The 12,886-nt window shown below is 38.0% G+C and overlaps 1 protein-coding gene across 5 annotated transcripts in view; it reads left to right on the forward strand.

Annotated features, from left to right (window-relative positions):
* Nucleotides 1-12,886, forward strand: part of celsr1a (cadherin EGF LAG seven-pass G-type receptor 1a) — an 81,880-nt gene that overhangs the window by 67,785 nt on the left and 1,209 nt on the right. For 4 of the 5 annotated variants that reach the window (XM_059511494.1, XM_059511492.1, XM_059511493.1 and 1 more), the window contains 18 exons: nucleotides 48-142; nucleotides 261-470; nucleotides 1,359-1,542; nucleotides 1,661-1,804; nucleotides 2,407-2,587; nucleotides 2,717-2,884; nucleotides 3,012-3,138; nucleotides 3,527-3,727; nucleotides 5,399-5,573; nucleotides 7,258-7,370; nucleotides 7,468-7,547; nucleotides 7,636-7,762; nucleotides 9,021-9,146; nucleotides 9,389-9,525; nucleotides 10,780-10,880; nucleotides 11,054-11,209; nucleotides 11,319-11,546; nucleotides 11,648-11,918. In XM_059511494.1, the coding sequence (XP_059367477.1) occupies nucleotides 48-142; nucleotides 261-470; nucleotides 1,359-1,542; nucleotides 1,661-1,804; nucleotides 2,407-2,587; nucleotides 2,717-2,884; nucleotides 3,012-3,138; nucleotides 3,527-3,727; nucleotides 5,399-5,573; nucleotides 7,258-7,370; nucleotides 7,468-7,547; nucleotides 7,636-7,762; nucleotides 9,021-9,146; nucleotides 9,389-9,525; nucleotides 10,780-10,880; nucleotides 11,054-11,209; nucleotides 11,319-11,546; nucleotides 11,648-11,918 (2,824 nt within the window). The remainder of the gene's footprint in view (nucleotides 1-47; nucleotides 143-260; nucleotides 471-1,358; nucleotides 1,543-1,660; nucleotides 1,805-2,406; nucleotides 2,588-2,716; nucleotides 2,885-3,011; nucleotides 3,139-3,526; nucleotides 3,728-5,398; nucleotides 5,574-7,257; nucleotides 7,371-7,467; nucleotides 7,548-7,635; nucleotides 7,763-9,020; nucleotides 9,147-9,388; nucleotides 9,526-10,779; nucleotides 10,881-11,053; nucleotides 11,210-11,318; nucleotides 11,547-11,647; nucleotides 11,919-12,886) is intronic. The other variant, XM_059511496.1, reaches the window with a different exon arrangement.

Genomic DNA, 12,886 nt, shown 5'->3' on the forward strand with positions numbered 1-12,886 from the left:
ATCGTATATACTGCATATATATTATAATGTTTTCTAACTGACTTTAGGCACTGCTGTCAGACACTGCAGCGATGAGAAAGGCTGGCTGCCCCCTGAACTATTCAACTGTACCACCGTTGCATTCTCCCACCTTAAGAAACTGGTAGATCTAGATGTTTAAATCATGAAAAGTTCATATTTTTGTGGTCATCACATAAAACATCTCAAGTAACCTCTCTTTACTCCTTCCTCTTGTTCATATCCCACCTCTTTTTGACCAGAATGAGGAGTTGCATCGTAATGAATCCACAATGGATGGGCAGAAATCAAAGGAGATTGCTCAAATGTTACAGAACGCCACTGACCAGACCAAGTCCTTTTATGGAAACGATGTTAAGACAACCTACCAGCTTATTTCCTTGATCCTGCATTATGAGAGCCAGCAGCAGGGCTTTAACCTGGCCGCCATGCGCGACGCCAAATTCAACGAGGTTGGTTTTACTCCTGTCTCTACTGTCAATATAATCTGCTTCAGTTTTAATACTTAAAAGATAATAGTGGCTATTTTTCAAACTAGCTTCACTGTTACTGTTGCTGATACATCCAGTAGAATTAGATATCTGAACAAACCACTAAACAAGCTATTAATCTGAACTCTCCCACACCATTTTTGCTTCACAAATTAAAACAAATTATCCAACTTGTTGAGGAGACATCATTTTTCTAACACCATCTCTACAAATGTGGCATGTTGTGACACAATAGAATAAGGTCCTGTTATAACTAAAAGAGCTGTCTAAACTGGCAGTGCTCACTGTAGACATCACACTATCCAAAATATTACAAAGACTTGGGGTTGGGCTCTTTTGACTTGTAACTGGTGCTCACCAGGCACATTTTCTTCAGTTAATGTAATCTAGTTTGCAATTACATAGCAGCCATCCAAAACAACCTCGCAACGGCATAGCAATCAGTAAAAAAAAACACTCAGAACACCTTAGCAACCACACTGCAAAAACAATATGACGTCAACTTTTGCACATGCAAGTACTTTTACCATCCTTTACAGCTATACCAACAATGGGATGTTATAAGCAATTTTCTATTGGTCTCTTCTGTACTTCAGCCCTGGCAACCTTGAGGTTTAGTGGATTAGTGTAAATAACACATCATATAGTGACTGATTTCATGAGAATGAAAATGCCCACATTTAAAGCACATCTGGCAACATGAACATAACTTATCATGATACATGGTTTCAGGATAAGGATGCATTTTAAGACCGCATTCATTATGTCTCTTCTTGGGCCGGATTCAGACTTCTGATGTCTCTTAAATGAATGTTACCCTGAAATACAGAATGTGTTTGAATTTTGCAGAACATAGTGAAGGCTGGCAGCGCAATCCTGGACGCCAGTAATAAAGAGCACTGGGATCAGATACAGAGAACAGAAGGAGGTACGGCACATCTGTTGAAAAACTTTGAGGAGTACGCCAACACTGTGGCCCAGAACATGAGGAAGACCTACCTGAAACCCTTCATCATTGTAACCGAGAATATGGGTGAGTAACTTCTAAAATCACTAATGTAGCTACTAACGTGGATTCAACCGATTATCCAGTACATTGTTTTGAGCACTATACAGTTCTTATTAACCTTCATCTTTCTTTGACTTGTCAGTTTTTGCAGTGGATTATCTAGACGCCATTTATCCAGATGAGGCAAAAATCCCTCGTTTTCAAACAACTGACCAGGAGTGCCCCAAAGACCTTAAATCATCTGTTATTTTCCCAGAATTCAGTTTCAGATCTTCAGAGCATGAAGGTAAAACATACTGTACATTGAAATAGATAGATATGAATAATTCTGTTGGGCCCCTTAGGGGACTTGGCGATTGGGAAATAATATATGTCAGTGCTTCTACATTTGCTTGCAAAGCTTTTGCATTCTCTCTCAAATGTGTTGCGTTCTCCTGAGAAATGTTAACAATATTTAACAAATTCTACCACCTCAAATTATTTCCTTCACAATCTTTTGTGAGCAAATGGAAAGTTTCTTACGGAATGCAAAAGTATAACAAAACATTGCACAGTGACTAAGAAGAAAAAAACCCGAACTAAAAATTAATGGGTTGCTGGCCACATTTTGTTTGTTTGTTTTCTTTCAGTAGTTTTTTAATAGTATTTAGTCACCATATTGGAGATTGGAAATATTGGAGTGTTAATAAATACTGTATTTTTCGCATTAATGTATTTGGCAGACACTTTTATCCAAAGAGAATTATAGTGCATTAAAGGCTATACATTTTTTTTTTTATTTTACCAGTATGTGTGTTCCCTGGGAATTGAACCCACAACCTTTTGCACTGCTAATGCAATGCTCTACCACTGAGCTACAGGAACATAAACACTCTCTCTCTCTGGTAGTTTCTCCCACAGATGAACCAGAATCTCAGAGCAGCTCTGACGAAGAGCCCGATCCGGCTACAAACAAAAGGAAAAGGCATGTTGAGAGTCTGCCACCATTTCCTGTGGCTGCAGTCATCATCTATAAATCTCTGGGCCAGCTTCTACCAGAGCACTACGACCCCGACCGCCGCAGTCTCAGGTACAGAACGTCACTTTTTATTATCTGTCCGACTATAAAGCGTCTGTCCAAATATTTAGTCTTGGTGGCATTCCACAGTCAAACACAGAACACTGTTGTCATGCTAAGAAGATCCTGTTTTTTCCACAGGCTGCCGAACCGTCCGGTCATTAACACTCCCATCGTGAGCGCGACAGTGTACAGTGAAGGCGAGCCATTACACATTCCTCTGGAGCAACCAATCACACTGGACTACAACCTTCTGGAGACAGAGGAGAGAACTAAACCAGTGTGTGTGTTCTGGAACCATTCAATCACGTGAGTCACTTCCCCTTCAAGCTAATTTATAAGCTCACATTTTTAATTATAATCTAGATATCACTTAAATCTCCTAAATCAGTTTAGTAGATGATTAATGCCAGTCTGATATGTCTTCGTATGTCAGTGTTGGTGGCACAGGCGCCTGGTCGTCTAAAGGTTGTGACCTCATCTCCAGAAACCACACCCACATCAGCTGCCAGTGCAATCACATGACCAGCTTTGCCGTACTTATGGATATCTCCAAGAGAGAGGTACTGTGGCTAAAATAACAACACCGGACCCAATTGCTTAAAGGGTGGATCAACCAAAAATGAAAAACTCCTGTCATAATTTACTCGCCCTTGTTGTGTATCTTTGGAAAACATGATAAAATATTTATGTTCATCCATTAAAAGTCTACACAATTAACAATCTTCATTGGTTCTACTGCATCAAGCAAGCACGTTTGAGCTTCTGTAGACCATATTTGATGTTCTATTTATGTTTGATAATCGTAAATATGTTTTATGTTTTTATGTTTTATGGCCTAAATGAAACATTTACATTATATAGAATGTAGAAGACTTTGATTAATCCGCATAGGTTAATCATTATTTTCTGTTTTTATCTACTTTTTCGGACTTTCTCTCATTCTGTCAGCACGGTGATGTTCTTCCCCTGAAGATTGTCACCTACACCACAGTCTCCGCCTCTCTTCTGGCGCTCTTCATCACCTTTATCCTGCTGGTCATCCTGTACAAACTACGCTCCAATCTCCACAGCATCCACAAGAACCTGGTGGCTGCCTTGTTCTTCTCCGAGCTGGTCTTTCTCATCGGAATCAACCAGACCGACAACCCGGTGAGGGACTCATCTCCAGAATATTACTGTGAAACCAGCATGGGTTTAAAACTGGAAACAGCTAAATAATGTACAATTAAAGTGAGAAGGAACTCATATGAAATTACAAGACTGGTTTTATGGGTTTGATCTTTCATCAAGTTAAATCACAAGTGAGCATTTCGATCTCAAATGTGGTTTTCTCATCGAGGGAGTCTCATAGTTTTCCCTCTCTGCCATATCCAGAATTTTAGATTTGCATTCTCAAATTCCACTAATGACTTTCTGAAGTCTGTAATTAACAACTGCATATAATTGTGGATTGAGGTTACTTTGACAAACAGCTGCAATTACGGTGAGGTGGATTTTATTTTGGGTATTTGTCATCCATTGCTGAGTAAAGAAAAGCTTTAATGGTTTAAATCCATTTATATGTGGTTTGACTCTATCTTCTTGTCTCCAGTGTGCCACTGGCTGGGCGGCATTCACTGGATTACTGTAGATTTCAGTACTTTAGATTTGTAAACAGATGCTGCAGATGTGCATGTGAAACAAACAACAGTGTATTTTTATTTCTTTTTCTCTCATTTGACGTTCAAATTCCAAATTTCCCAGCTGGTTTTCTCATTGAGGTATGCTATGACTGGTGTCTGTTAGTACTAGGGATCCATTTAGAGTTACACTAACACCCTTCCACATTATTTAAATAAACGTGAGGTCTGGCTACATCTTGGACACACTGTTTAGGTCTTGCTCTGTTAAGATGGAATGTAGCTGTATCTTTTCGGATATTTCATTACCAAGTGTGTGAATTTCACAGAACATGTCAAGAACATGCCCAGGTATAAAAAAATAAAGCAGTAGCTATTTACACAAAGAGAAAAAAGGAAGGTTCTATTTACAGTTAGTGTAAGGGAAAGTAGATGCTGTTTACACTTAGTGTAAATAGTGATAGATACTGAAACCAATAGCATCTTCTTTCTCTAAGTGCAAATAATGATGCATGTAAATAAAAAGTGTAAATAGAGATTATGCACTACAAATTAACTCAAAAAATTAACATTTTGTCATACTCACGCCCTCTAGTTTTTTCCAAACGTGTATGAGTCTCTTTCTTCTGTTGAACACAAAAGATGTATATATATATATATATATTTTTTTTTTTTTTTTAATGTTAATTTATATACCATGGTAGTATATTTTTGTGATGCCTTTATTTAATGTATTTTATATACATAAATAATATAGTAATATGTGACTCTGGACCACAAAAACAGTCTCAAGTTGCTGGGGTATATTTTTTGGCAATAGCCAAAAAAACATTGTATGGGTCAAAATTATCGATATTTATTTTATGCCAAAAATCATTAGGATATTAAGTAAAGATCATGTTACATGAAGATATTTAGTAAATTTGCTACCGTAAATATATCAAAACTTAAATTTTGATTAGTAATATGCATTGCTAAGAAATTATTTGAACAACTTTAAAGGCGATTTTCTCAGTATTTAGATTTTTTTTGCACCCATAGATTCTAGATTTTCAAACAGTTGTATCCTGGTCAAGTATTGTAATATCCTAATAAACCATACATCAATAGAAAAATTATTTACTGAGCTTTCAGATGATGCAATGCAATTTAACAGAATGTTTCTGTTCAATATTAACCGTCTCTCTCTCTCTCTCTGTAGTTTGTGTGTACTGTAATAGCCATCCTTTTGCACTACTTCTACATGTGCACGTTTGCCTGGACGTTTGTGGAGGGTTTGCACATTTACCGTATGCTCACTGAAGTCAGAAACATCAACCACGGCCACATGCGCTTCTACTACGCAATCGGCTGGGGGATTCCTGCTATTATTACAGGTCAGACACACACACACACACACACACACACACACACCCTCTCTAGTCTATCCACTAATTACTATTTCATATACATACATTTCACCCAACCCAGTGTCTGTGCAGGTTCATATTTGTACGCTCAGCTTAAGTCCACTGTGTCAATACGGATACACACCTTCATCTCATGAATTTCCCTAATAGACTATTATAAATGTTTGTAAACCAGCACACACACGCATTCATGTTGCCGTGCTTGGACTCGCCCCTTCTTTTGGATGGTGTGTGTGTGTTCCCTGTGGGAACGAGACAGGACTCTAATGTCTTCATATTACTACCTCTCGCTCTCTTGCTCACTCTTTTTTCTTTCTTTCCCTGTTTTCTGTCCGATGGCTCTGCTCTCCATAATGGGTGTCACTTTCTCCACTGACACATGCTCAAAGCAGTGAAAAAGCCCCTATCCAAGAGATAATAGAGGCTGACCCGACTCCTCTCTGCTCCTCCCAGCTTAATGAATGGCTGCCTGCTTTCTTTACTCCATTCTGTAATTCATTGCTCTTACTATTGGTTAGGGATTTTCACGACTTCATCGTGTAACTCATCCTGCTCTGTTCTGCTTACAGAGGAGAAGTTTGCTGTTACTTTTCTAAGTAATCAATTTGTAAACTTACATTGGCCACCAAGTCCATGAGAACGCAGGGTTTCCCATTTGTCATTTTAGCTTTCAGAAGGGTGCTCGCAAGTGCCCCCTTGGAGCCAGTATGAGCCTTCGCTGCACATTTTTCGCTGTCCTCTCCATGTAAAAAAATATGATGTGAGCCAAATTAAAAAATCTAATTACACATCAAAAAATTTTTTCCCAAAAATGGTTCCAATCATTTTAGGTAGTTCTTATCACACTGATGTATGTTCCAGTGTTCATTTTTCTAAAAGGTTTGCTTTTAACGGGATGTGGCATCATGATTAAGTGCTTGTTATTTGGTTTGGGGAAGTTTGGGAAGGATTGAGATACCGCACTCCATCTCATGATCACTACTTGCAGACTCACATTGTGTCTACACAGTTGTTGTGTTGCGATGCAACTGGTAAAGTCTGTCTACACTGAACAAGACAAAGTGACTGTTAAAACTCAACTGAACATTGTGTCAGTACGTCATAAATAGAACGCGTCATCAATTTACTGTTGGGGATTTGTTGCGCAGCGCAGAGTGTAGAGATGTGTAGAAAGCATCACTGATTATAATTGGTTCTATAGTATTTTGTTGCTTCGATGTAGACAAAAGGTCAGTCTCCAAATGATGGCACTGTTGCAAGATGACAATGACCATACTTGGTATGTTTTGGCTTCACTTATTTAGAAGACTTTTTTAGAAGGAAGAGTTTTTTTTACAGTCTATGCTCAGGACGCTAAAGCAATATGCTTAAAAACCAGTCATAACAGCTAGGCAACTCTAATCAAACAAACCTACCTGTGACTTTCTAATGATCCTGAAGACATTGATTAGCAAACTCAGGTGTGTTTGATTAGGGTTAGAGCCAGATTTGAAGATCGCTGACATAGCAACACATTAACAGCACTTTAGCAACACTTTAGCAACCACTAAGCAAGACCCCAGAAATTACGAGCAAGTATTAAACAACCAACCACAACAGTATGTTTTCTTAAGATGTTGTTAAAGATATGTTCATGTTTGTGTCCCATCAGGTTTGGCTGTGGGTTTGGATCCTCAAGGATATGGGAACCCTGACTTCTGCTGGCTGTCGGTCCACGACACCCTCATCTGGAGTTTTGCAGGACCCATCGCTTTAGTGGTGCTGGTAAGTCCATTTACTCATCAGATTTTCATCATTCTAGCTAATCTCATTCCATTCTTCATACTCAGCTGATCATATGTCATAAACAATCCTTTAACAGGTCAACATCATTATCTTTTTGCTGGCGGCAAAGGCGTCGTGTGGCCGTAGGCAACGTTCCTATGAAAAGTCTGGAGTCATGTAAGACTGTGTTACCCTGTCCATTGAGGTCATTGAGGATTGTTTTATGAAATATGGTACTTATTGTGGTTTTCTACATGTGCTCCAGTCCTGCTCTGCGGATGGCCTTTTTGCTCCTGTTGCTCATTAGCGCCACCTGTCTGCTGGGTTTAATGGCTGTTAACAGTAATGTCATGACCTTCCACTACCTGTTTGCCATCTTGAGCTGTCTGCAGGTAACAAGTTCTATTTTTGACCTCAGTTTTTCCAAAACAGACTAATAAGGCAAGCGTAATTTTGACTTTTGCTCATAGTCAAGCTCAGTATACATGCAAAAATGCTAAACAACATCTATGTGTGTTACTGTGTACGGAAATCTCGCAAACTACAGTACAGATGCAGGAGAGTTTAATACATCAACAAGTGTTGTCATTATTAACTAAAAGTAATAGAAACTGAGTTAAAATATATACTTATATAAATTTTAGTTGAAAAACGTACACTAAGAAAATGTAAAAATTGGAAAAATTGCCATAGCAACTTTTTGATTTTAAAAGTGTGTGAAGTAATACAATTGCAAACACTAAAACAAAAATAAAATAAATGAAAATGTAACAACTATTATAAAAATGGGGACTGAGCAAAAATGTAAAACTGAAAATTAAATTTGAAAACTGACAAAAATGAACATTTTGTAATTTACTCAACCTCAAGTTGTTCCAAACCTGCATGCGTTTCTTTCTTCTACTGAACACAAAAGAAGATATTTGGAATAAAGTTAAGAATGAAAATTGGGTTGACGTCAGTATTTGAAGCCAATGCGACATTGACTTAATGTTGTTGTGACGAGTGGGGCAGGGCCGAGACGTGGGAACAGAGCGAGGCCGGTGGAGTGATTGGGAATGAGCGACACCTGATTGACCCACCGGTCTCGAGTCCCACGGAGGAGATGGAGGGATATAAAACCGGAGCGACGACAGTGACGGATGAGAGAGGACCAGGCCTGGATTTTAGTTGTGTTTGGTTTTTATTTGTGCGCGTCAGTCGTACATGAGGGGCTGACGCGCTGTTTTGTCTTTATTTTGTAATTAAAGTCTTTATTTGATTGTCCGCCGGTTCCCGCCTCCTTCTTCCCGATGATTATGAAGGTTTTATATCCCTCCATCTCCTCCGTGGGACTCGCTCCTGTTCCCACGGGGTCTCTCGGCCCCGCCCCACTCGTCACAGTTGTATTTTGGTTACACAACCTAAAAACGACAAAAATCAGTGTCAGCTGACGTTAGTACTGGACATCAAATTAACATTGACATTAGACATTGAATTGACATTGTCACCCAATGTCGCAACCAAAATTTTACCAAATACCAATATCTTATGACGTTGTGTGCCTGCTGGGTCGCCAGTGACTTCCACAGTATATTTTTCCAATACTATACTATATAGAACTGTTTAGTAAACTATCCCTTTACAAACCATTTCCTGTTTGTTTTTCAGGGCATATTCATTTTCCTCTTCCACATCGTGTTCAATAAAGAGGTGAGGAAAAATCTGAAAAACGTTTTCACAGGAAAGAAACCGTTACCTGATGAGTCCAGCGCCACACGCACCACCCTACTGACAGTAAGTCACTACAACACATTTACGTTCATGAATTGTTTTTTACAGGTTTAGAAACAGCAGTTAGATCAGTTTAAATGTCAGTTTATCTTGTAGTAGCAAATTAATAAGGAAGTCATTTAAGTAATTTGCAAGCAATAAGAAAGTAATTACACTTAATTTGGTATCAAAGGAAGCTGTGAAGTGGTCTAGCATTTGGATTATTTTGCTTGATTTACAGTACTGTGCTCTTTCACTGCCCTTAGCGTACATTGAACTGTAATAACACACACATGGAGGACGGGACGTTGTACCGCTCGGCCATCGGCGAGTCGACAGTGTCTCTGGAGAGCACAGTCAGGTCAGCAAAGAGTCATAGCAGCTACCTTACTTACACGCACAGGTAACATGCTACTGCTGGGGCACGGCGCTATGCTCTCATTGTTTAACATTTCACTTCCTTTCATCCTATTGATAACACTTAAATAACTTTCTATTTTATTCTATTTGGTTTTATTTCTCTTTTCATATGCATGAGCAAAGGTGCATTGCTTCTGCTTTGCTTTGCTGTAATAATGTACACAAGCTCCGAAACACATTCTTGCATGTATTCTTATGAATGTTGTGCATGCATGTGTATTGTGTACACTGAACGCAGGCATGCTGTTTATAGATTCAGTTCATTAGTGATTTTCAAAGCATGTATCATCATGTCTAAATAATTTGAATTTGTTGACATGGTTCAATATTATGGTATGATGTAAGCTATCTCGAAAGTACAATTCACCTCAATAGCATAATAGCAGATTGACCTAATTAGCTCACAGTATGACCAATGTTGTTATTTTTAACTTTAACCCTTTAACTGTCATCCCATCCCGTATACGGGACGCCTACATTTACTTCATTATATTACAATTAAATCTAATCTAATCTTGACAAAGTATATATATTGTTGGAAAGGTCTAAGACTCCCAAATATATATTTTACCAATGTTTTTTTGTTAAAAATGATGTAGGAAAAATAATATATTAATTTATGACAAGAGTGCACCCTCAAAAATCTACATTATAACAGTTTTGACCTTTGTTTAAAAAATAAGACTTCTTCGTTGCCTTTTTCTCTATCACATTTTAGAAATCATCAGAAATTATATATCAACTGAAAATCTCAAAATGCATCCTTTAAAACCCATTTTAAAATCAGACATTGCATTACCATGTAAATGGTACATCAATATCATGTTACAAAATGTTTTCATTCAAGTTTTACTAAACATTTTAAAGTCGGTAATGCCATTAGGGGACCCACGTTATATTTTTTTTTAACGAACAAATCATTGTATCACATTTTAAATTGATTTATTGATTTGTGGAAATAAACTAAACTAGTTTAAAAGAGAGATATATATTCAAATTGCAAATATTTCCACAATATTACTGTTTCTACTGTATTTTCATCAACTAAATAGTTTTGGTGAGCATAAGAGACTTCTAAACCTCTAGACAGCAAAAATTTGAGCCAGATGAAGTTAGTTATATATGGGTTGTTCATTTTTAGTTTTTCACTGCAATCTAAAACTCATTGCAACTAGAGGTCATGTGTTTGGCATCTGTCGTGTATATCTTACATTCTCCTGATTTCCCTTCTAAACAGGGATGAATTGGCTCAGAAGCCCAGTGTTTCATCTGGAAATGCTAAAGCCGGACTCACTGACATTGATGGCTCACTCTTCCGTAACGGCACTAAAGCAGATGGTAAGAAAAAGTTGAAAAACGTTTTCAAGCCAACACTAATACGTATATTTACTGCCTGTTATCCACATGTAGACAAGCGCAGTGTAGTGTGACATCTATATTTGTGAACTGCCAAACTTAGCTGGTGTGTGTCACCTCAAATAAAGAGTTGACGTAAATGTGTGTGTATTCAGACTCAGATTCGGACAGCGAGCTCTCTGTGGATGAACACAGCAGCTCATACGCCTCCTCTCACTCATCCGACAGCGAAGATGAAGACATGGACATGAAGCCAAAGTGGAATAATGAAAGACAACCACTACACAGCACTCCAAAGGGTGCAAGAGAAGGTATTTTTCCTTCGGAATCGCATTAAAATATGGAAATCTGACACTGATGGATGCATTTACAAGTTAGGTGGAGTGTCAGGTTACATTAACCCCTTCTTCTGTGTCTCAGTGGACACTGTGTCCAATCATGTGAAGCCTTACTGGCCGACTGAACCCATGACAGCCAGTGACAGTGAAGATCACGGAGGGACAGAGAGACTGAGAGTGGAGACTAAAGTTAACGTGGAGCTCCATCAGGAAAATAAACTCAATCACACTGGAGAGACCACTCAGGACAGAGACCACCCAACAGCCTCCATCCAAGCCAACAGCAACCACCAGCCTGAACAGAGGAAGGGTAAGAGTTAACTAACATCAAATCATATTTTGATGTTATGTTGTTTCTCTGTTATACATTCTACATATATACTGATATTCTCATGTACTTTCTCCTTATAGGGATTCTAAAGAATAAGAATAAGATCACATACCCTCCTCCACTGACAGACAAAAACATGAAAAACAAACTTAGGGAGAAATCATCGGACTACAACCCACCCACCATCTCCTCCATAGTGCCCTCTATAGCCTCTAATGATGGCGGCAATGGTCACAACATCCTAATCAAGTCCCCTCTCCGGCTGGACGTCCCACCACGAGAGCAGCAGAACGGCATGGCCATGAATCTGATATCAGGGACCGTTAACGGCGGCAACCAGTCAGACTCGGAGTAAGACACCTTTCTCTATTCACCTTTCTTATTTATTTATCTACTATTTTTGAATCCATTACAAAAATAAAAGCATTATTTTAGTAGTTGAATTTAGTGGTTGATCATAAAATGCATTAGGATTGTCACAGTACCAAATGTACAGTAGTTGATACTAACACCAGTGGAATTTCACAATTCTTGATACCAGAAAAGATGAAATACATCACATTTCACCCCGAATTCACTATAAAATACAGTAGCTTACAGTACATTATTTATGCCAGCATTTATTAATCTTAGTTCATATTCATTTGAACATTTGCTGTTACATTTAATAAGAGCATATGTTGTATCTGTTGACATGACAAAACGATGAACACATATTTTTATTAACTAATATTAAAGGGATGGTTCACCCCAAAAAAAGATGAACATTTTGTCATCATTTACTCATTTTACATCATTTTGTTCCAAAACTTTATGAGTTCCTTTCTTATATCGAATACAAAAACGATATTTTGAAGAGTTTCGAACTACCAAAAAGTTGTTGATCCCCACTGACTTCCAGAGTAGGGAAAGAGATACTATGGAAGTCAGTGGAGACCAACACCTGTCTGATTACAAGCATTCTTTAAAATATCTTCTATGTTCAGCATAAGAAAGAAACTCATACAGATATATGGGTGAAATATCTATTATATGAAATTCTGCGCGATATTGCTTACTCCAAATTCATATTAGTTAATGCATTAATTACCATTAACATATGAGTCCATATTGTAAAATGTTACCAAAAAAGAAGTTACTCTGAATAGAATTGATAATAGCGATACTGACGAAAGACTGATCTCATTACCATTTTTTGATTCTTCACACCTGTAGTAGTACCAAATATATCTGCTTTATATATTTAAAAAGAAGATAAAATAACTGCCATTTGTTTCCGCATGCTTTTGAAAAGTGAGCCGTCTAATTCCATTCAGCTC

The sequence above is a fragment of the Carassius carassius genome, chromosome 26 (genome assembly GCF_963082965.1).
Source record: "Carassius carassius chromosome 26, fCarCar2.1, whole genome shotgun sequence".
Lineage (NCBI taxonomy): Eukaryota > Metazoa > Chordata > Actinopteri > Cypriniformes > Cyprinidae > Carassius > Carassius carassius.